We start from the raw sequence: 25,835 nt of genomic DNA, 5'->3' as shown, positions 1-25,835 counted from the left end.
ATGAAACAGAGTTGTTCCTCTTGGAGTATGTTTGGAAACTTCCGGTGCACGTGTTTACCATAATCATGATGTTCATCAAGTGACAACAACTAAAACTATGACACAGCTGAAAGAAAAGTAAACTATTTTTTGTAATTTATCTAAAACCGAACTTTTCAAATTGAAGATTCACAAACAGCCCATTGATTGTTTTAAGATAGTGTTGACAATGCATAGATGCATAGTGCACATGTATGTGCTCATACCTGTATATTATCCTTTCAGATGTGTTTAAGCTCACAATTGTTGGTATTTGTTGGTGTTTTGCATAGGGAATATGTCCATTGAATTTTCAAACTGTTTTTTTAATTTGCAGTTTTGCTGTAGAAACAAAGCATGAGCCATTTTTCACAGGAGGAAAAATTTATGTAAGTAATATATATTCATAGCAGACTCGACTAATTAGAGAATAATTTAATTCTGGTTGTAACGCTGTATTTGATTGGATAAAAAATTTACTTTGTACCATATAAAATGGGTTGCCAACGTCACAATGACTTGCTTAAAAACATATCGATCCGCCTGACGTTAAATTCAAATTTTGAACAAATTGTAGTCATTTTTTAAGGACATGCAATCATCTTTTTTTCTGACACCAAATGAATGAAAATTAAATTATAAAGAATGAATTTAAAAGCTATCCAATTTATACGGTATATAAACTGGGTTGGAACATTTTACGCTTTTTTATAAACTGCTTGGCGGTTTATAAAGCGTAAACTGCCCCCAACCCAGTTTATACCGTATAAAATGGATAGCTATTAAATTCATTCCTTAAATAAAAAAATGTTGCCTGCACATGCGCCCTACATAATAATTATCTGCATGATTATGAATTCAGATTTCTAACAATGGCACATACATGTTTTGTGGATGTGGGAACAAGATTCACATATTGGAGGTAGAATCAGGCCAAACCAAATTCACATTATCTCAGGTTTGTTGAGCAATAAAAACTATGATTTAAAATATTTTTAGCATATCTTTTGTTATGATAGTTCATTTGATGAAGCTTTCTCAGTTTCAGCTGGCATTTGTCAGTGGTTGTCATGGCACACCCGAAATCCAACAAACTGATTAAAACATGTAAAACATGCAGTTATTAAATTTACAGACATCTATTATGCAACAGATAGACAATAGTATCTTGGACATAGTACTGTATATGGAAAAATGAATTATACAAATTTTTGGTTCACTGGAGCTTAAAGCTAAAGTGAGCTTTTCTGATCACATTTTTACCAGCGTCTGCCTCACAGTCTGTCATCCGCCTGTAAACTTTTCACATTTTCAACTTTTTCTCAAGAACTATTGGGCAAATTTCAACCAAACTTGCCATAAAAGCATTATGATTCCTTTGGCAAAGAGGATTCAGGTTTGTTCAAATGAAGGGCCACACTTATGGGAAATATCTAAGAATTAGTTAAAATTAAATGGCACATACCTTTCAAAAGTCGTCTTCTCAAAAACGACTGAGCCAAAAAAATTGAAATTCATGTGAAAGTTTCATTACATAGTTTAGTTTCAAGTTTGTTCAAATCATGACTTCCAGGGATAGGGTGGTCCCACAATAGTTGATCAAAGTTTTACATAAGAATATATAGGAAAAAATCTTTGAAAATCTTCTTCTTAAGAATCACTAGGCCAGAAAAGTTGAAACATATAAGTGGGTGGGGTGACAATGGGCAATCGGAGTTTACATAGGAATACATTGTATATAGGAAAAAAACTTTTAAAATCTTCTTCTCAAGAACAGCAAAGCCATGGTTAGTCATGTTAATTTGGAAGCATCCTCAGGTACTGTATCAGAGTTTTTGAAATCCACTGGTCCCACCAGCAAAACCGGTAAATATTTCAAAAGTCCAGTAATTGTCTTCATGTAATCGGTCCGAGCGACCTGTAAAAAAAATTTTGACCTTTCCGGAATTTTAACCTCTTAACCATGTTAACCTGTGGATGTTAAGTTTATTTGTGAGATCGTCAAAACAATTGAATCTGAGTGTATGATAGAATAAACTCAATTGCTTTTAGGACAGTTAGTTTTTCACAAAATGGCGGCGCTGGGGCCTAATTAATTTGGTAAAAGAAAATCAGACCCATTCAAATTACCCCCGCCATATCTGTGTTTGTTAATTCAGTCAGGTGATTCAAATTATACAAAAAATGTTAATTGTCCAACTAGCTTTATTCGGATATAACGTATGTCAACCTAATCATCATTTCCCTTAAATATACAGAGTAATGATTATTGTTACATCAAGCATTTCCCCCACAACATTTAGATGTTTGTTTTCTACCCTAGACAGCCATGCATGGTGTCCACTGTAAATATCACACCACCTGGTTAATTCAGTCCTGGGATGTTTGACTCTCTCATTGATTAACCAAAAAAAAAAAAAAATAAGTAAATAAAAAAATCTCTGACCTACCAACCCCTTGATTTTTTTGGAATGTTACAGTAAACACACATAATTTTTTAAGGCCTAACTGGAATTAAAACAATTTCTCAGGTTTTTGATTTTTTTTTTTTAAGTATCTCAATATGTATGCTGATGGACCAGTGAATATTTGTGTAGGCCAGTGAATTTCACTAAATCACTGATCCGCTTGACCAGTGAATATTTTTTTATTTCAAAAACTCTGCTGTATATTCAAATATGTTCATATCATGACCCCTGGGGATAGAGTTTGTTCAGATCAGGTCCATCGAGAATAGATTTAGACTACAATAGGGGATCAGAGTTTACAATAAAGTATATAGGAATAAATCTTTAAGAGAGTGGCAAATATTAAGAAGCAAAACATACCTAAATTTTGCAGGATCTTTTTTTTTTGAATTATGAGCCCTAGGGTTAGGGTTGGGCCAAAATCAGAGGTTCAAATTTTACTATGCTTTGCACAGGAAAAAATCTTCTCCAGAACAGCAAGGCCATATCAATCGTATTGATTGTAATTGTAATACATGATTGTATAAAATTTATATAGCACTCTATTAATTTGAGTCCTCTATAAAGTGCTTTACAAGTAAAATATATCAAAAGAGATAATTGATATTGAAGCATTCCATGTTGTGTGGATTCAACCTTGATTAAACAATAGGTCCACATTATAAAGTCAACAATATTTTGAAATTAAGGCCATATAAATTTAAAATTTAGATTCTCATCCTAATTTGCTGAAACATTGGGGCGGGTGGGCGGATTTTATTTTTTATTTTTTATAAATGAAAGTATCAACAACACATTCGTACACTTGATTTTTACATTATGTTAATGCCAATATGAATAGATTTTATTGTTTTCATATTCTTTTAATATCTACAGAAGATTCTTGTTATAGAAAATTAAAATATTTATAGTTTTATTAACAAATAATCAAGTACACAGATACAGCACACGCCAAACAAAATGAGGTGCTGATCCTAATAAATTGCATATGCATGTTTTCTCATCGGCCTTTCCCCAAATACCTTATAGTTTTACCAACAACTCCTTCTGTTCTGTGTGGTATACAGATATCACAGATTTCCACTGTCCTCATACACTCAATCGTTCTTGAGACTTGACATGTTCGACATTAAATATATCAAATTTGCAAAACAGGATTGTTTAAATCTGTAAAATATTCTACTGAAAAGCCTAGGCCTGAACAGTTTTAAGATTTAACGTTTCCTTAGCACTATTATTCTCTAAAGTCTTTGGACGATGTTTTTTTTTAAATGCAAAATCACATACATCTGGAGATCGTTATTTAAAACTTGACCATGTGTCATTTTCTTTGTCTGTTTTTACTTGGTTAAAATCTCTTTAAAAACTTGCCCATGCCAGTGATGGTATCTAGATGTGTTTATATGTTATTTTTGCTTTTCTGCCTTCTCATTACTGACAAATTATCTTTTCCTTACATATTTAAACTGCTTTTATTGCCGATATTTCTCCATTCTTCACATAGTTTTTTTTGCTATAAATAGCGCCACGCGACTTTTAATACAGACGGGAGATAACTCTTAAATTTTGACCCAGATTCTTGCTGAATAAAAATACATGAAAATAATACGTTTGGCACCGAAAAAGCAAAATAAAAAACAACGGGGCGGGGCACTTTGAGAGGGGCGGGCGGGGATGAGAATCTAAAGATTAATTTTACCTGGCCTAAAGAAGGAATTTTTGAAAAATAATCCACTGACTAGAACAGCAGGGCCAAAGTGACTCGGGTGAGTGTTGAGGCCCATTGGCTTTTTTTTTATATCAGGAAGAAGATGAAGAAATAACCCATTTCTGTCTATCTCCAAATAATGAGGTAATCATTCTGTAGATACTAAACCAATGTATACTTCTTAACTTGTATTTACATAATTAATAGGGATGTCAACGAGTACCCAGTTAACTGGGTACTCGATCGAACGTCCGAGTATCGAATACCAAAATCGGTATGTGGTTATTAATGGATGTATATTTTTTCATATTTCAAAGTGCATATATTTATTAAAAACTTTTCAAAAAATGTGATTTAAAAATGCACCGTCCATGTCTTCACAGTAATTAACGTCACCTACACCAGTTAATACCCGTTATTGCCTGTGGCTGTGTACATGTATATACAGTAATTACCAGGACCAATCACTGGACACCATACACAGATGTTTTCACCTTTTGTGACTCTAATTTTTGGATAGCTTTAATTATTTGTTTTCAATGAACATCGTTTAATTATGATATATTAATTATCCTTAGATTATTTAATTAGCTTACGGTAGCAAAATCAGACATACATAGCAGACATACCTCTACCAAATGAATTCAAAAGCAAAGAAATATTTAAAAGAAACCGAAGATTTAAAAAAAAATGTTAAAAGTCAGTTGTGCATTGTAAATTTATCTTGTACAGGGGAAACATATATTTAGGGAATCACTGTCTAGTTTGTTGGGTATGCCAGGGCATCAACGGCAGTGCAATTGGAAACATGGGATAATTTATGCAGAACGGGTGAAGTTGTTAATATTGAGAAATCAACGTACTTATCTTTAAAGTTATCACAGAGAAAACATTTGGAAATGTAATAATATATACGACTCGTGATCACAACAACGTCCATTCCCAAATATATTCTTTTTTGCTAGTCTAATCATTACAAAGTTGTGTCCTTCTCTTCCGTTGATTAAATTGTCTTCCTAAACAAGAACTGTAAAGCATTAGTATTTATTTGTGTATTAGTTGATCATGTCTTTTGTGGTTGTTTGATACATAAATTAAGTACCAAAAATCGTTTTCGTTGGGCTTGATGTTTATGCACATGCATTTTAAACAGGTCTCAATGAAATCAACAAACTTTTACATGTATACACTTTTTCTGAGTACCCGGGTACTCAATCGGAAAATCGGAGTAACCGATTATCAAATATTGACTGATTTGACATCCCTAATAATTATTGGTAATTTATTTTTTATGTTTCACAATATTCATACCGTGTTTAATTAACATTGGTTATTTGAAATGATGCACATTATTTTAACTTCACTCTGTGAGTGTTATCTGAATGCTGTTTTCTTTTAAGTGTCATATTATCTCATTTGGATACTAAAGTATTTAAACAGCTCTGTGTCCACTTTCAGTATATAGTATAAACAGCTCTGTGCTCCACTTTCAGTATATAGTTGTAGCCACAAAACACCTGGTTTTGAGACAGTGGAACTGGAAAGATCAGGTCCTGGTCAGGTCATGGAAGGTCAGTACACAAGCTTGAAGGTCATAAACCTTATAAGAACTTTTAAATTATTAGATTTTTTTGTTAAAAGATAGTCTGAATAAAAACATCTTCTTATAAAGATTCGTGCAATAAATAGATGATTAAGATTTGGCAGTGTTAAAAATAGATTATGATTTTTCTCTTCTGTGCCTCTCAGGTAGCTGTAGGTTTTACTGTCAATATGAGATCGCGTTCAGGGAAGAGAGGGTTAAAATCTAGGTCTAAACATGGCTAGGATAAGGTGACCCATAAAATATTCCAAAGCATTGAATGGGAGGATTGTAGCATTGAGACAGGATCAATTTATCATTACAGTCGCTTGCAGATATACTTAAAGCAGAGTGATAGAGCACCTGTCCATTGTTATGGTGACTTATGGCATTTGTTTCTAATTGTGTACTTATTTTTCAGGCTATTCATATATCCGCTGTCCTGGCAATGGACTTTGACATGTCCTCCACCTTGTTAGCAACAGGAAGCTCTGACACTACCATTAAACTGTGGGACATTGACAAGCAATACTGTACACACAACCTCAAAGGTCATACTGGGGTCATAAGGTGAGAGGTCACAGACACTGTAGTCCCTTTTTTTTATAGATAACTCTTCACCTGGGCTGTGTTCAATATCCTAGTGGCTAAAATCTTGTACAATTTGCTAGCCTAGCCATGATGAGCATTAATTCATACAGTGTGTTCAAAACATCCTAGATCTCTAACATAACAGCTAGACTAGCTGCTACGATCTTGAACACGGCCTTGATATATACAAAAATGTTCAACAAAACTTATTTAAGCAATTTCTACATGTATCTCAAAATCAAAGTTTTCTGTGTTTGTTTAAAAATTTATCCATAGAAATTATTAGAATTCGACAAATTACAATTTTTTATGGTAGTATTTTCATTTACATGCTAGATGAATGAATAGGGTGTTCAGTGTCACATTATTACACAGAATGTAACTATGAAATTGTTTTCTAAAGTTTGATATGAAAAGTTTGAATGCTCTTTAAGGATTGTATATGTATGTGTAGGGACTATGTACAGAAAAGTATGCTATATGATATTCATGTGACAGTTCAGGCCCATTGGGCATCTGATTGGAAAACTTCAATTGTTGATATTGAAAAAGCACTCACATCTTAAAACTATCAACTGTTAACTTACAAATTAAATTAAAATATCCTGTGTATGGTCAGGTTTTTTGAAAAAGAGGAAAATGAATAAATGTACAAGATTAAAAAAGAGTCCCTTTAGGGATCATTATCTTGATGTGGTGAAGTTATTTTGATGTGGTGAAGGACTTGTGTGTCTCAGTGACCCAGAGAACTATGCTGGCAGGAGTCACCCTTGCCAGACAGGTTGACAGGTAGAGACCAGACAAAATGTGATCCACTGGTCCTCAAAGGTTGGGTTTCGGGGATAGGGCTCACAACCCTATCCAAGAAAACAACCATGTTATGGAAACAGCAATACTGTCCTAGACACCACAGGGTGTAATGGTCAATGATTGTTAATGAAGAGTATTATCAAAATAAGTAAACAAGCAAAGATTGGGTTTACAGTGTTAACATGTAATTCCTGTCTTGACCAGCATGGTGAAATTTCACCCAGACAATGAAAAACTACAGCTGTTTTCTGCTGCTGATGATTACAAGGTCAAGGTTTGGGATCTAAGGACAAGCAAATGTCTGGTGACTGTGGAGGCCCACTTCAGTGTTGTCACAAGCATGGTCTTCTCACCAGATGGAACCACAATGTACAGGTAATATTTACTTCTCACCATGTGGTACCACTATGTACAGGTAATATTTACTTCTCACCAGGTGGCACCACTATTTACAGGTAATATTTACTTCTCACCAGGTGGCACCACAATGTACAGGTAATATTTACTTCTCACCAGGTGACACCACAATATACAGGTAATATTTACTTCTCACCAGGTGGCACCACTATGTACATGTAATATTTACTTCTCACTAGGTGGCACCACTATTTACAGGTAATATTTACTTCTTACCAGATGGTACCACTATGTACATGTAATATTTACTTCTCACTAGGTGGCACCACTATGTACAGGTAATATTTACTTCTCACCAGGTGGCACCACTATTTACAGGTAATATTTACTTCTCACCAGGTGGCACCACAATGTACAGGTAATATTTACTTCTCACCAGGTGGCACCACTATGTACAAGTAATATTTACTTCTTACCAGATGGAACCACTATGTACAGGTAATATTTACTTCTCACCAGGTGGCACCACAATGTACAGGTAATATTTACTTCGCACCAGGTGGCACCACTATGTACAAGTAATATTTACTTCTTACCAGATGGAACCACAATGTACAGGTAATATTTACTTCTCACCAAGTGATACCACAATGTACAGGTAATATTTACTTCTTACCAGGTGGCACCACAATGTACAGGTAATATTTACTTCTCACCAGGTGGCACCACTATGTACATGTAATATTTACTTCTCACCAGATGGAACCACTTTATGCAAGAAATTTTTATTTTGGATAACATGAGGAAATTACATTTTGTGGTAATGCAACAAATGTAAAAAAAAGTGCAGTGAACAAAAGCTAGAGAATTTATAATGGCTCTTAATTTAAAGGTGCTTGGACACAGATTTGAAGTTAATATTTTCTCAAGTTTTCGGTATAATATCCTGACTTATATGTTGCTATAGCATTTCAAACGAAAATAAAATAAAAAACTTATTTTATCTGGAAATTATTGAAACTACAAATTTTGGGATGCATTTGATTGATACATCCTAGCACTTTTATAAAGCAAACTTTATCCTTAATACTTAAGAAAAGTGAAATTTTTGTTGTGTATTAATGAAATATATTCAAATTATAATCCAGAAAATTCAGAGTAGAAATGTAAGAAAGCAAAACCAACTCACCAGTATTGTCAGTCCGTGCTCAGTGATGTGTGCAGAGTTTAACAAATTGAACACACCCAGTCAAGCATAAACATTAACAATAACAGAGCTAGTTTCCTGTTTACAAAAACAGTTTAATTTTCACGGGTGTGTTCAATTTGTTAAACTCTGCACACATCACTGAGCACGGACTGACAAAACTAGTGAGTTGGTTTTGCTTTCTCACATTTCTGCTCTTTATTTTCTGGATTATAGTTTAATATTTTTCATTAATGCACAACAAAATTTTTACTTTTCTTAAGTATTAAGGATAAAGTTTGCTTTATAAAAGTGCTAGGATGTATCAATCAAACGCGTCCTGAATTTTGTAGTTTCAACAATTTCCAGATAAAATAAGTTTTTTATTTTATTTCCGTTTGAAATGCTATAGCAACATATAAGTCATGATATTATACTGAAAACTTGAGAAAATATTAACTTCAAATCTGTGTCCAAGCACCTTTGATTTACTTCAGGTTGTATCACACCAATTAATTGGATAGAAAAAAATTGTTTATATCCTGTAGCCTGTGTTGCTTACGTCACAATGATGTCCACTAAGGACGTATCAATCTGCTTTATGTTAAACATTTGCTCAATTTGAAGGCAATCTTGAGGGAAAAAATTGTCTTATTTTTACATTAAATGATAGAAAATTAAATTATAAGGAATTAATATACCAAATCTACCAAAGTTATATTTATATAACCTGGGATGGAACAGTTTACACTTTTTTAAAAACTACTTCACATTTTATAAAGCGAAAACTGACCCAACGTAGGTTATACAGTGTAACTTGGGCAGCTATTAAATTCATTCCTTAATTTTATAACGTGTATGTAGTTTGGTGCTGACATAGTAATCTATTATTTCCACAGTGGAGGCAGGGATCGCATTATTTCTGTTTGGAATTTAGAGGAACTGAAAGTCATCAAGGCTATACCTGTGTTTGAGGTAGGTTTATACATGTAGAATTTCTGCTGTGTTTGAGGTAGGTTTATACATGTAGAATTTCTGTTAATATATTTGAGGTAGGTTTATACATGTAGAATTTCTGTTATGTTTGAGGTAGGTTTATACATGTAGAATTTCTGTTATGTTTGAGGTAGGTTTATACATGTATAATTTCTGTTATGTTTGAGGTGGGTTTATACATGTAGAATTTCTGCTGTGTTTGAGGTAGGTTTATACATGTAGAATTTCTAGGGATGTCAATTTTGTCAAAAATTCATATTCGAATATTCAATGAAAGTATTCGAATATATTCGAATATTCGATAAAATGATATAAAAAAACTTGTTTATTTTACATATGCATCAAATTACTTTTATAACAGGTTTTTGAGTCTGTTTGATATATGATTTTAACACGTGTTATTAATTACAATTATCTGCCTAATAAAAGATATGATCATAATCTCTCATACAGTGTTTTGAAAATATAACCAAACATACCCATAGATAATTTTGTAGGTCATTAATTAATTAATTTTCCGATAAAGATTTTAAAATTTAGGAGTATGCACAGCCCGAGATAATGAAGTAAATGACACATTTATTCAACAATTTAGCCCAGCAAACTAATTCTACCAAACATATAAATTAATGATCAATGGAATTTATTTTGATTACATGTAGTACTCTCTTTACTTTTTTAGACAGTTTACGATGAATGTCATTCTCGATATGATTGTATTAAAGTATTAAATATAATGAAAGTAAGTTGTATCATACATTAAGATTTCTTGTATTCTTTTATACCTAACTCAAAATGAATTAATTTAGTAGATATGCTACATCTATAAGATAAGAAAGTAATGAAAGAAATATGGCGCTAAAATTTTATTTCTAGTAAATAAAAAAGGGATATTCCCAGCACTGTTCTTATGAAAAGTTATCAATCATAGTAATCCCTTTTTGTGAAATCTGAAAAACACCGAATATTCGAATGTTAAATTCATATTCGAATATCAACTCATCGAATGAATATTCGAATGTTCGAATATTCGTTGACGTCCCTAATAATTTCTGTTATGTTTGAGGTAGGTTTATACATGTATAATTTCTGTTGTGTTTGAGGTAGGTTTATTACAATAGCATTATGCTTATTGGACTAATTTGATGACAGCATAATGTTCACTGGAAATTTAATGAAAGCAAAATATTTATTGGAGAATGTTATCATATAAGCATTGTGTCTGTTGTCTGTTGATGTTTATTATAGAGTGTTTTGTGTGAGCATTATTCTAATTGGAGAGTGTTTTAATATGTCAGTAGCATGTTTTTTGATGTTAACATCATTTTTGTTGGAGAGTGCCTGCACTGATGTGGGGATGGGGCTTTTAACTATTATATAATAACGAGTGTTTTAATTAATGTCAGCAGCATTCTTATTGTTTTTGTAATTTTTATTGGAGTTTTTTAAAAATTTTGTCAAAATGTTGATTGGATTTAGTGTTACCTATCAGCATCATGTTTATTGTAGAGTGTTGAGGCAGTAATCTTGCTGCCCCCAGACCGGGAATTCCCTGACCTTGAAGTCACCGACTCAGGAGTTCCACACATTATAACAGCTGGCAGTAAAGGTCAGATTCTCAGAAAGATTTTCAATTTTTTCTCTTGATTTATTTTAAAAAAAAAAAGACCTCTTCTGTATAGTGTCACATTTACAGGTGTTTTAGGTTGGAGCAGAGAAATTTGTTCAGAATCATCTCTTTTTTCAACTATTCAAGGAATCGCTGTCTAGTTTGTTGGGTATGCCAGGACATCAACGATAGTTGGAAACGTGGGATAGTTTGCATAATGGGTGAAGCCTTTTATGCATAAATTATCCCACGTTTCCAACTATCGTTGATGTCCCTGGAATACCCAACAAACTAAACAGTGATTCCTTATATTTATATTTCTTTGGGAAATAAAATTGTATTTATAAATTAAAAAAAATGTTTTCTAATAGATTTAAAATACATGAGACCTCCCATGTTTATTTCAATAGTCCCCGCCCACTAACGTCAAACACAAAGACAGCCGCACAAGATTGACATGCATATTAGTCTCCTAACCTTTCACTTGGTGAAATTTACATTCTGATTTAATTATCAAGAAATCAACTCACCTAACTTTTAGAGTTATTACAGAGAAAACAATTAAAAATGTAAATATTCTCAAATAAACAGGAACTTCTAAATAAAAATACTTAGATGCAGTTAAAAACGCTTATAAGAAAGTCATTGGAACTTCAAAATTTTACTTCTTTATAATCAAGATTCTTTATATCTGTAATAAAATATAGTGAAAAGTCACCTATAACTGAGACTTCCTTATAAATGAGTTCTGTATAAAAGTTTTACTGTAGTTAGATATTTACGATTATTCAGGGACTTTGCGAGTTTGGAATATTGAAAAATCCAAGTGTGTACATGTAAGGAAGGAACTGATTGGTCGAGCTGTGAACAATGACCAGGATGATCAGAACATTACTCAGGCACTGTACAGTGATGCATTACAGAGTGTTGCCGTAGTTACTTTTGACAACAATATCACATTGTGTAGCCTGGAGGATCTGTCTGTCAAGAAACAGGTCTGTTTGAATTTTTAGACGGAATGTGAAAACTCTTCCCCCAAATTTTAAATTACTTATTTTATGTTACGCCTTTTCTACTCTTTCAAAATAGGAGCATGTAAATATGTCAACTCCAGAAACATGTTAGTAAACTGAGAGGTGTTTTTAATTTTCAGTTTTGTGGTAACACAGACCAGGTATTGGATGTCCAGTTTTTAGGAGCAAAGGATACTCACCTGGCAGTGGCCACAAACAGCGAGCACTTGAAGGTGTTTGAGATTTCCTCCTGGAATTGTCAGCTTTGTTCAGGGCACACGGACATCATATTGGGAGTCACTGTCAACAAGAAGAAAAACTTGCTGGCGACATGTTCCAAGGTAGGAAAAGTACCACATCTTAGAAAACATCATTAATTGATGTCACTGCACCAGAATACTGTAAATTATAATTACTTGATAAAAAGCAGTCAGTTTAAAGTGATTTATATGTAGATATCAAAGTATTTACAGTTACATCATAAAGGTAAGGTGCTTTTTGGTTTTGGGGCATTAAAAAATCAGTGGATAATTAGGGCCCCGCAAGGATTTGCGGGCGCCCTATAGTAATCACTCTGTCTGTCTGTCCGTCTGTCTATCTGTCCGTCTGTCTGTCTGTCTGTCCGTCTGTCATTCTTCCATCCACAAATTTTCTGTTTTTTTCCAATAACTTTTTTTGTAGTTGACCAATTAAGTTCAAATTTGGTATGTTGGTTGAAGAGGCAGTAAGACGTATTTTGATGCTAAGTTTGGTTCTCTATGTCATCCACTTTGGAGCTGGGGTGGTGGGGTAGATTCCTTAACTTTACATTAGAATGAATGCCAGGGCAAAGAGAGATAACTGCTGAGAATGTTCCTATTGTAAACTGTGAAAGCTGCAACTAGTCCCATGGGATTAATTAACTTTCCTCTTGAAGAAAATCCAAAGCATTATCTGTTTCTGTCAAATTGAGATTAATTAGCACCTGCAAATGAAGTTTGTTTTGAAGTTAAGGTCAATTCTGAATGATTTACATTCTCTGAAATGTGGATTTAAATAATGTTCATACTTTATTTTGGTAAAATACACAATGAGTTATGATTTTATTAAATTCTAAAAACAAGATATACATAAAGATTTTTTTTTAAATTTATTTATTCATTCTTTTTTTTTTTGCTGCCGTATGTAAATTCAAGAATGCTATTAATTTCAACAGGTAGTCCAATAATAAACTCATTCTATCATTACTGCAAAAGTTTTTATTGTAAACTTGGAAGAAAAGGATGTGAGAGCAGTACAATTAATCCCCTGGGATTAATTATCTTGTCTGGGGCAGAAAATTTTCCAGGCTTATCTTTATTTGTCACTTTAAGATAAATTAACCTTTGTCTGCAACTGATGTTTGTTTTGAAGTTAAGGTCAAGCCTGGGTGATATTTGCATTCACTGAAGGCTGGCATTTTATAAAACACATGCTTTGTTCTTGTTTAAATATACATTTAATTGAGTTATTATAGATATGATGTTTTTTACTGCCTTATGTAAATACAGGGATACTCTTTACAGGTTGTTGGATATTTATGAATTATCTTGAAATTTGATAAATACAGTTGTTATTGCATATTCTTCTTCGTATATTTTTTAATTTTTGTAATCAATTAAAATTCTCATTCTATAAGCTGCACCCTTATATTTCTACCCCTCGGGTGGGCCCTTGCTGATTGGTCAGTTTTCTAGTTCTAAATGGATAGAAATTCATATCAGAGGTTTTGTGGACAGGATCTCCATTTTTTTCTTACAGGATAATACAGTGAGGGTGTGGAGATTTGACCCAGAATCCGGACATGTCACCTGTATTGGGGTGGGCCATGGTCACACACATATTGTGAGCACTGTAGCAATGGCAAGGTTTGTTAACAAAAATTGTTCAATGGTAATAACTCTGGTGAAAAGCTTTAGGTAATCTTAACTTTGGTAATCCTGCTGTATACAACACTGAATCATTGTTCATTCAGTATATATTCTTGTACTGGCAGTGTATCAGCTGGCTGGATCGTAAGTGGAGGACAAGATTTTACCCTGAAGAAATGGAAGCTGCCCCAGTCACTGGAGGGGTCCTGTACTGATCTGAGGTGTACTCATACAGAAAGAGTCCATGAAAAAGATATAAACTGTGTGGTGGTGTCCCCTAACGACAGATACATAGCAACAGGGTCACATGACAGAACAGCCAAGGTTAGATCATCTTTTAATTCTACTCCATCTTGAATTCTGTAGTTTTCCTTTGTATTGTAACTGTGTGTAACTTTGGTTTTTTTTACAGCTGTGGGATGCTGAATCCTTTGCTCTAGTCGGCGTAATGAGAGGCCACAAAAGAGGAATTTGGTGTGTCCAGTTTTCACCTGTAGACCAGGTAAAGAATTTAATCAATTTCCAAATGTATCTTTAATAATTTTTGTAAATCTTTGTAAGTTATTGTCAAGAGAATAAAGCTAAATGTTTGACTGTTTAACCTGATACTTTTAATGTTCTTACTTTTTTGTTTGTTTTAGTGCATTGCCACTTCTTCAGGAGATGGAACCATTAAAATCTGGTCTATACAGGGCTTAGAATGTGTTAAGGTGAGATCAAATTAGATAAAATTATCATTTACTTAAACTTTGTCTGACATTATTTAAACAAAAAATGGAGATACTTGTACTTACATGTATAAACCGTAATTCAGATTTTCTAGCAAATATTATAGAAGAGAAACTACTGTAAGTCGTTTTAATTCCAGTGTTAGAATTTCATGATTTCTGAAAAAGTACCAGTCGTGATGGTTTTAATTTCAAGCTGCAAGAAATTAATTTAAATTTTATATAAGCATTTAAATGTTTTAAAAACTAATAAAAGCATTCACGATGGGTTTATTTTCGCGGAAAATTGATAAATCGCAAACATAGTGAAATTAAAACCATCGTGATTATTTGCCAATCTACAGTATGTGCAGTATACATTGTACATGTAAACTAGATCAGTGTTTTTTTTCAGTCATCTGTCAGTTTATATCAATGTTTAGTGTAGCCAGCAAAAGTGAGAGTTGTTAACTTGTTATTTTAGACCTTTGAAGGACACGACAGTGCAGTGCTGAGAGTGACCTTCATCAACAGAGGAATGCAACTTCTCTCTTGGTAAGTCTAGAGACTGTGTCCTTAATGAAGTCTAGATTTGTTAAAAGTGGATTAACTTCTAATGAAAATCGTGCAGTAAAACTTAGTCATAATAATATTAATGATTTCTAAAACTATATATTAAAGAAAAAAACCAGGAAGCAGAAAATCATAAACTAAAAACTTAATGTTCTTTATCTTTTGAGACATTTTCCTTTGAATTTGTACCTTGATTTGAGATTCTGATTTTGTACCTTGTTTTGAGTTTCTGATTTTGTACCTTGTTTTGAGTTTCTGATTTTATACCTTGTTTTGAGATTCTGATTTTGTACCTTGATTTGAGATTCTGAATTTGTACCTTGATTTGAGATTCTGATTTTGTACCTTGATTTGAGATTCTGAATTTGTACCTTGATTTGAGATTCTGATTTTGTACCTTGATTTGAGATTCTGATTTTGTACCTTGATTTGAGATTCTGATTTTGTACCTTGATTTGAGATTCTGATTTTGTACCTTGATTTGAGATTCTGATTTTGTACCTTGATTTGAGATTCTGATTTTGTACCTTGATTTGAGATTCTGATTTTGTACCTTGATTTGAGATTCTGATTTTGTACCTTGATTTGAGATTCTGAATTTGTACCTTGATTTGAGATTCTGATTTTGTACCTTGATTTGAGATTCTGAATTTGTACCTTGATTTGAGATTCTGATTTTGTACCTTGATTTGAGATTCTGAATTTGTACCTTGATTTGAGATTCTGATTTTGTACCTTGATTTGAGATTCTGAATTTGTACCTTGATTTGAGATTCTGAATTTGTACCTTGATTTGAGATTCTGATTTTGTACCTTGATTTGAGATTCTGAATTTGTACCTTGATTTGAGATTCTGAATTTGTACCTTGATTTGAGATTCTGATTTTGTACCTTGTTTTGAGTTTCTGATTTTGTACCTTGTTTTGAGTTTCTGATTTTGTACCTTGTTTTGAGATTCTGATTTTGTACCTTGGTTTGAGATGTTTCCCTATGATTTTGTACCTTGTTTTGAGATTCTGATTTTGTACCTTGTTTTGAGATTCTGATTTTGTACCTTGGTTTGAGATGTTTCCCTATGATTTTGTACCTTGTTTTGAGTTTCTGATTTTGTACCTTGATTTGAGATTCTGATTTTGTACCTTGTTTTGAGATTCTGATTTTGTACCTTGTTTTGAGTTTCTGATTTTGTACCTTGTTTTGAGATTCTGATTTTGTACCTTGGTTTGAGATGTTTCCCTATGATTTTGTACCTTGTTTTGAGATTCTGATTTTGTACCTTGTTTTGAGATTCTGATTTTGTACCTTGTCTTGAGATGTTTCCCTATGATTTTGTACCTTGTCTTGAGATTCTGATTTTGTACCTTGTTTTGAGTTTCTGATTTAGTACCTTGTCTTGAGATTCTGTTTTTGTACCTTGTTTTGAGATGTTTCCTTATGATTTTGTACCTTGTTTTGAGAAGTTTTCCTTTGATTTTGTACCTTGTTTTGAGAAGTTTTCCTTTGATTTTGTACCTTGTTTTGAGAAGTTTTCCTTTGATTTTGTACCTTGTTTTGAGAAGTTTTCCTTTGATTTTGTACCTTGTTTTGAGATGTTTCCCTATGATTTTGTACCTTGTTTTGAGACATTTTCCTTTGATTTTGTACCTTGTTTTGAGATTCTGATTTTGTACCATGTTTTGAGATTGTGATTTTGTACCTTGTCTTTCAGTGGCTCTGATGGCCTTATGAAGATCTGGGTGATAAAAACCAGTACCTGTGTCTCAACAATGGATGAACATGAGGATAAAATCTGGTCCATTACTGTCAATAAAGAGGAGGATCACGTAGTAACAGGGGGAGCGGACTCCAGTATTATACTATGGAAAGTAAGTGCACAGTCGAGAGAAGTGTCACATAATCAATATTTGAGACTCCTCATTTTTGATGATGTGACATTTAGTTTTCCTAGCAAAAACAAGTCACAATATTAATACAATGTACTTTAGACATGAATCTGTCAGCATTTTTGTGGCTGAATATTTAATTATTCAGAGCAAAAACATTTCTTTGGCTTAGAAATTTGAAAAAAAAAGTTTCTAGCAGATAACATTTGGTCTTTAAATCTGATTATAATACACTATTTCATTAACTTTTAGGATGTAACTGGAGAAGAGGTGCAGAAGAAACAAACAGAGAGAGAGGAATTTATACTTAAGTTAGTGTCACATACCACAGTCAAACTTGTCTATTTTATCCTTTGTTAGTGTGACATACTACAATCAAACTTGTCTATTTTATCCTTTGTTAGTGTCATATACTACAATCAAACTTGTCTATTTTATCCTTTGTTAGTTTCACATACTGCAATCAAACTTGTCTATTTTATCCTGTGTTAGTGTCACATACTACAGTCAAACTTGTCTATTTTATCCTTTGTTAGTGTCACATACTACAATCAAACTTGTCTATTTTATTCTTTGTTAGTGTTACATACTACAGTCAAAATTGTCTAAATTTTATACTTAAGTTAGTGTCACATAGTCAAACTTGTCTATTTTATCCTTTGTTAGTGTCACATACTACAGTCAAACTTGTCTTTTTATCCTTTGTTAGTGTCCCATACTACAGTCAAACTTGTCTATTTTATCCTTTGTTAGTGTCCCATACTAGAGTCAAACTTGTCTATTTTATCCTTTGTTAGTGTCCCATACTACAATCAAACTTGTCTATTTTATCCATTGTTAGTGTCACATACTACAATCAAACTTGTCTATTTTATCCTTTGTTAGTGTCACATACTACAATCAAACTTGTCTATTTTATCCTTTGTTAGTGTCACATATACAATCAAACTTGTCTATTTTATCCTTTGTTAGTGTCACATGCTACAGTCAAAATTGTCTAAATTTTATACTCAAGTTAGTGTCACATACTACAGTCAAACTTGTCTATTTTATCCTTTGTTAGTGTCACATACTACAGTCAAACTTGTCTATTTTGTCCATTGTTAGTGTCACATACTACAATCAAACTAAACTTGTCTGTCTATTTTATCCTTTGTTAGTGTCACATACTACAATCGAACTTATCTATTTTATCCTTTGTTGGTGTCATATACTGCAATCAAACTTGTCTATTTTATCCATTGTTAGTGTCACATACTACAGTCAAACTTGTCTATTTTATCCATTGTTAGTGTCCCATACTACAGTCAAACTTGTCTATTTTATCCTTTGTTAGTGTCCCATACTACAGTCAAACTTGTCTATTTTATCCATTGTTAGTGTCACATACTACAATCAAACTTGTCTATTTTATCCTTTGTTAGTGTGACATACTACAGTCAAACTTGTCTATTTTATCCATTGTTAGTGTCACATACTACAATCAAACTTGTCTATTTTATCCTTTGTTAGTGTCACATACTGCAATCAAACTTGTCTATTTTATCCTTTGTTAGTGTCACATACTACAGCCAAACTTGTCTATTTTATCCTTTGTTAGTGTCACATACTACAGTCAAACTTGTCTATTTTATCCTTTGTTAGTGTCACATACTACAATCAAACTTGTCTATTTTATCCTTTGTTAGTGTCACATACTACAGTCAAACTTGTCTATTTTATCCTTTGTTAGTGTCACATACTACAGTCAAACTTGTCTATTTTATCCATTGTTAGTGTCACATACTACAGTCAAACTTGTCTATTTTATCCATTGTTAGTGTCACATACTACAATCAAACTTGTCTATTTTATCCTTAAGTCAGTGTCACATACTACAGTCAAACTTGTCTATTTTATCCTTTGTTAGTGTCACATACTACAGTCAAACTTGTCTATTTTATCCTTTGTTAGTGTCACATACTACAGTCAAACTTGTCTATTTTATCCTTTGTTAGTGTGACATACTACAATCAAACTTGTCTATTTTATCCTTAAGTCAGTGTCACATACTACAATCAAACTTGTCTATTTTATCCTTTGTTAGTGTCACATACTACAATCAAACTTGTCTATTTTATCCTTTGTTAGTGTGACATACTACAGTCAAACTTGTCTATTTTATCCATTGTTAGTGTCCCATACTACAGTCGAACTTGTCTATTTTATCCTTTGTTGGTGTCACATACTGCAATCAAACTTGTCTATTTTATCCATTGTTAGTGTCACATACTACAGTCAAACTTGTCTATTTTATCCATTGTTAGTGTCCCATACTACAGTCAAACTTGTCTATTTTATCCTTTGTTAGTGTCACATACTACAGTCAAACTTGTCTATTTTATCCTTTGTTAGTGTCCCATACTACAGTCAAACTTGTCTATTTTATCCTTTGTTAGTGTCACATACTACAATCAAACTTGTCTATTTTATCCATTGTTAGTGTCACATACTACAATCAAACTTGTCTATTTTATCCTTTGTTAGTGTCACATACTACAATCAAACTTGTCTATTTTATCCTTTGTTAGTGACACATACTGCAGTCAAACTTGTCTATTCTGGACACCACTGCTTTTTAAGAAATTGGTGGATTAGGCAACATTCCAGATTAAACAACGTTTAAAAAATGAATTTACTGAAAGAGCGAAAAATTTACATCATACTAGGCAAGATTTTGAAATACACAATATCTGGATTAGACAAGTTTTACTGTATATGTCTTAGAAGTCCTCTATGGAATTAATGGCTCTAAAAACTCTGATATACATTTACATGAACACTTCTTTTTTGTAGAGAGCAAGAGTTGAGTAATTTGCTCCATCAGAAGAAGTACTTGAAGGCTATAGGTCTGGCGATCACCCTAGAACAACCCTTTAGAGTTCTCAGTATTATTAAAGGTAAACACAAAAACTATCAGGTCATAATAGGTAACTCATGTGCATGATAAACAACAGTCATGTCAATGCACATTTTGTAAAATAATTTCCATTTTATTATTCAGTACTGTGTATGTTATTTTTTTTTAAAACCAAAGAAATCTGACATCATTTAAAAGTTCTCGTAATGATGATGATTAAAAGAGAAATAGCATGCTCAATTTTAAAATTTGTGTTTTAGAAATTCTTTATAATCCTAATGGAAAAACAGAACTGGAGACAACTCTTCAAAAACTGAGGCTTGATCAAATAGGTAAGGGGTGAAAAGCCAGATAAGGGCATATTATCAGTGAGCTTCTGTTTATTCTAAATATTTTTAATTTTTGAAATTTGATGATAGAGTTAATCTTCATTCATGTACATGGCTGTAAATTGCAATGAGACTGTACAGTGGTTTACAGCTGTAAATATCTTCTGTGGATGATTTTTCTCCATGTATCATTTTGAAAGGCATTGTATCAGTGTTTGTCCATGATAAATATATGTACAGTGGGACTGCGTTTATCCGGACGCCATTTATCCGGACACTTCACAATCCGGACGATATTTTTGGGAACCAATTTTTTTCCACGTTATTTTGTCTTATTTATCAGGAAATTCGCGTTTCGCATCCAGACGGTCGATTTCTACTACAAAACGTAATAGTTCATTGAAAAAATGACTCATTTATCTGGATGGTAATTTTTCAAGAAACGACTTTTTTCACACTTATCTTGCAGTAGTGTTAATGTTGTAAAAACATTGGCATTGCAGTTTAAAATTCTTCTTTAAAATTCTTCTTCTCAAGAACAGCGAAGCCATGTTTAGTCATATTGATATGGAAGCTTTCTCAGGTATTGTAGATTCAAGTTTGTTCAAATCATGACCCCTAGGGGTAGGATGGGGCCACAATGAGGGATCAAAGTTTTACATAGGAATATAAAGGAAAAAATCTCTTTCTCAAGAACAGCAAAGCCATGTTTAGACATATTGATATGGAAGCATCCTCGGGTAGTGTAGATTGAAGTTTGTTCAAACGATAACCCAATGGGGTAGGGAGGGGCCACAATGGGGTATCAAATTTTTACAAAGGAATATATAGGAAAAAATCTTTAAAAATCTGCTGCTCAAGAACAGCAAAGCCATTTGTTATATTGATATGGAAGCATCCTCAGGTAGTTTAAAATTCAAGTCCCCCCACCTGTAAACTTTTCAATACTGAATTGATTTGTGCTTTTTCCTATCCATTATGTTCAGGTGAGCGATGTGGCCCATGGGCCTTTTGTTTTGAATGTTTTATGCAGTTAGGTATAATGTGCAGATATGGGCCTAGTCTCAAAGAATGTTGAGTAAACAGGGAAAAGTTACATGAAACTTTTTTAGAAAAAAAATATTTTGTCAAATATATGAAACTACATTTACTTACATTGTAATAGAATGTATTAAATAATGGTGTCTGTGGTGTAATCGGTAGTGCGTTGGACTGACAGTCTCAGGAATGTGAGTTCGATCCCCGGTGTGGGCACTAATGGATTTTTTTCAGAAAAAGAAGCCATGCACTATTTCTGCATAGTATGCTTAAACTTTATAAATCCTTGGAACAGTATGCAAAATAGTTGGATATTGATTATACAGAGACAAATTGACATGAAGCATAATAACTATATATATATATATATATATATATATATATATATATATATATATATATATATATATATATATATATATATATATATATATATACACTTCTTTTTGCTGTAGATTTTTAATTTGAGCACTATCCCCTCTTTTTGCTGTAGATTTTTAATTTGAGCACTATCCCCGCTATATACCCGGTACTGTATGATGCAGTGTTTGATCTAAAGTGCTCAACTGTACTGCATACATGTACACTTTAGTGCAGTATATGACTTTGCTTTATTTTTAGATTCGGTTTTGCGGTTTGCCAGTGAATGGAATACAAACAGCAGACATTGTCATGAGGCTCAGTTTGTCCTCCATACAGTCCTGAGGACATACCCTCCAGAGGAAATCCTCAAGTTTTCTAACATCAAGTCTACCATGGAAGCTCTCATACCATACACAGGTACTTCAATTCTTGTTAAAGTTGGTGAAGATGATAATTCTGCTGATAGTATTATGAATTTTGCTAAGAAGTATTTTCTGATTTCCATTTTTATTTTGAGAGTTTTACCAAAATTTTGGAGTCATTTCACTTTGTTTTGCCAAGTAATTCACATATGAAAATTTATATAAGTTATAGATACTGAAAACAATCATTTGAATATGATAAATTGACTCAACAGTAGGCAGTAAAGCTGTACTATTTGTCAGTTCTTTGTAAGTTCTCAATGTTGTTTGACAGAGCGCCACTTCCAGAGGATGAACCGCCTATTACAACAGGCCATGTTCCTCGAGTTTACCTGGGGATGTATGAGGAGGGCAACGGAAAAAGCAAGGTCAGTACCCAAGTCAATACCATAGTAAATACTGTGTCAGTACCAAGATCAGTACCCAAGTCAGTACCATAGTAAATACTGAGTCAGTACCAAGGTCAGTACCCAAGTCAGTTCCATGGTAAATACTGAGTCAGTTGCATAGTAAAAACTGAGTCAGTACCATGGTCAGTACCATAGTAAATACTGAGTCATTACCATGGTCAGTACCCAAGTCAGTTCCATGGTAAATACTGAGTTCGTATCATGGTAAATACTGAGTCAGTACCATGGTCAGTACCCAAGTCAGTACCATGGTAAATACTGAGTCAGTACCATGGTAAGTCATTACCATGGTCAGTACCCAAGTCAGTACCATGGTAAATACTTCAGTACCATGGTAAATACTAAGTCAGTACCATGGTCAGTACTCGATTCAATACCACTGTCAGTACAAGAGTCAATACCATGGTCAGTGCTTGAGTCAATATCACAGTCAGTACCTGAGTCAATAAATGTAGCACAGTCGAGTCAGTATCACGGTCAGTACTCAAGTCAATATCATGGTCACTACACAATTCAATACCATGGTCAGTCAAGTCAATAGCATGATCAGTACTCAAGTCAATACAACGGTCAATACAAGTGTCAATACATACCGGGTAAGTCAATACCATGGCCAGTGCTCGAGACATTGCAACGGTCTGTACTTGAGTCAATACAAAGGCAGTACACAAGTCAATACAAATGGTATGAAAAGTATACACTGGTACTTGAATATAAGGTATTTAAAATGAATATCAGTGTTTCTTGTTGTAGGCCAATGGAGGATTTAGAGCATATCACATCAGAAGGACAAGATTGTATGCTGATTACAGAGTCAGCAAAGATACCAGAGGAGGAGAGGGGAGATAAATCATCATCAGAGAGTGATTTAGAGAGTGATAAATCAGATTCAGCAAATTCAGAAGAGGATTCAGAAGGAGAATCCATGGAGAAAAAAATCAAGGAACAAGAGTCTAGTGATTCAAACAGTTGTGAATCTGACATTGAGAATACGACACCATCAGCTCTGATGAATGAGCCACAAGAAACTGACAAGACATCTGAGAAAAGGGAGGAGTCACAGGTGACAGACACATCATTACAGAAAAGGGAGAAGTCACAGGTGACAGGCACATCATTACAGAAAAGGGTGGAGTCAAATACAGCTTCATCAAGTGACTCCGATTCGGAAAATGAATCTTCTGAATCCAGTGTGGATGTCCCTCCAGTTACATCCATTCAAACAACAGAGGTGAAACTTAATTATGACATATCTTTTTTGTTTTGTACACATATTTATTAATTTTTTTTTTTCATTAATTCACCTAAAGTTAAGAATTTTATATACTCGCCTATAAGTTGGTACACTTATAAGTTGGTTGTGTTTTTTATATTTTTTTTTTGCCGGAATCTGTGGCTAATTACAGATTAATGTACTAAATGTATTTAGCTGTGTGTTCAAAGTATGTTTTGGGGTATATTTGATTTGAAATTAACAATTTATAACGAATTACGGGGAGGGGGGGGGCAACTTCTTTCAATACCAAATTTTATTCATACCCTTCCCTTTTCATACCCTACTACATTACCCTTCTTTGACTATACTGCAACAAAAAGTGGGGGGGGGCGACCTTTCAATTGTAAAAACTTGTGTTTGGAAAAAAGTGGAGAGGGGGCATATACAGTATGTGAACCTTTATAAAAGAGCAGTTTATTTTATTTTGCCATGGTTTGTGATCCTTATCTCTCAAAGTTATATAATGTTTCATGTTTTTTAGGGAGATAGTAATTTAGCACAAGAGACATTCCAAGTCAACACGAGGTTGAGAAGATCACAGCAGATACTGGTAAATAGTGCAAAACAGAACACAACAATAAAAGAAGTCCAGCAAACCATGAGGGTCAAATCAAGTAGGAAGAGGTCACAGCAGGTGGAGCGTGACGAAGAGGAACAGATGGAAACTAGACAGAAATATGTGAAGAAACCAGAGAGGGGACAGAGAACCAGTCAAACTGTGAAACCTGAACTTGTAACAAACAGTGCCAAAAAGTTAAAACAACCACTCACAAGGTCCAAATTACTAAAACAAAAAGGGAGATAACTGAGCTTAATGGGCTTTATTTTTACCATAATGTTTTTTTTAAACTACGGTATGTTATGAATATTATAGGTACAGGTATCAAATTTTATCCATGTACCAGTACATATTTGTTTTGGAATTATGCATTTCTAAAAAGATGTACAGTAAAACTTGGATATATAGAAAAGTCCTGTGAATTTATTTAACTATGTCCATAATTTCTTATACCAACAAATTACAAAAAATTTGCAATATACATGTTTCCTTTAAGTATGACTACTGAATATGTATTAAATTCAAGACTTACCCTGGAGTACAAAACTTTTCACATGAATATAGGTATAGGTATAAATATTTATGAAAATAATATCAGTTCAGTATTTTAAATTTTGAGGTCTTAAAAATTTGCTAAAAAGATGTAAATTTCATTGTTTTTAACTTCTACAAGACAAAAAATCAGTTTGCTAAATCCGTAAATTTGCTATATCAGAGTTCACTATAACTGTAAAATTTACAAAGAATTCTTTAAAAAAAATTTTGGGGATTCAGAAATATTCACTTAATCTGTAATTTTGCTACATCCATGTTTGTATTGAGGGATTTTTACTGTACATGATATTACACATATAATGAAACAACTTGAAGTTGATTAAATTTGTTAAGTTTGTTATGTTAATGTATACACTCAAAGTAAAAATACATGTGTACCTCAAGCCTTTGTTACTAATTTTCAATGACTTCCTCCAGCAGTCTCAGAGAGTGATAAACAGAGAAACACTTCTGACATACGACTTACCCAGTATCTTGATCTCCCAGCAAATAATAGAAATATATGGCTAAAGAAGATGTTAGCTTCAAGAAAAAAAAAATGATGTTGCTTGTCTGTATTATCCGTGTAAATACTGAATTCCTGTTACTAGTAAT

General features: G+C 33.2%; 1 protein-coding gene across 1 annotated transcript; it reads left to right on the top strand.

Moving 5' to 3' along the window:
• Positions 1-36: 36 nt before the first annotated feature.
• LOC133199646 (transducin beta-like protein 3) lies at positions 37-25,624 on the top strand. Its single transcript, XM_061335505.1, has 24 exons — positions 37-117; positions 356-407; positions 881-976; positions 4,291-4,338; positions 5,688-5,765; positions 6,198-6,346; positions 7,382-7,552; positions 9,620-9,695; positions 11,226-11,325; positions 12,118-12,320; positions 12,479-12,679; positions 14,118-14,224; positions 14,353-14,551; positions 14,640-14,729; positions 14,869-14,937; positions 15,419-15,489; positions 17,216-17,372; positions 17,643-17,701; positions 20,226-20,329; positions 20,550-20,621; positions 22,278-22,436; positions 22,716-22,809; positions 23,605-24,082; positions 24,609-25,624. The coding sequence occupies exons 1-24, from the start codon at positions 98-100 to the stop codon at positions 24,930-24,932; spliced, it is 3,177 nt and encodes a 1,058-aa protein (XP_061191489.1). The 5' UTR covers positions 37-97; the 3' UTR covers positions 24,933-25,624.
• Positions 25,625-25,835: the final 211 nt, after the last annotated feature.

This window comes from Saccostrea echinata, unplaced genomic scaffold (genome assembly GCF_033153115.1).
Source record: "Saccostrea echinata isolate AGI-Se365-2 ecotype Australia unplaced genomic scaffold, CSIRO_AGI_Sech_v1 ptg000034l, whole genome shotgun sequence".
Taxonomy (NCBI): domain Eukaryota; kingdom Metazoa; phylum Mollusca; class Bivalvia; order Ostreida; family Ostreidae; genus Saccostrea; species Saccostrea echinata.
The sequence above is the reverse complement of the archived record's forward strand: the minus strand, read 5'-3'. Positions and strand labels throughout refer to the sequence as shown.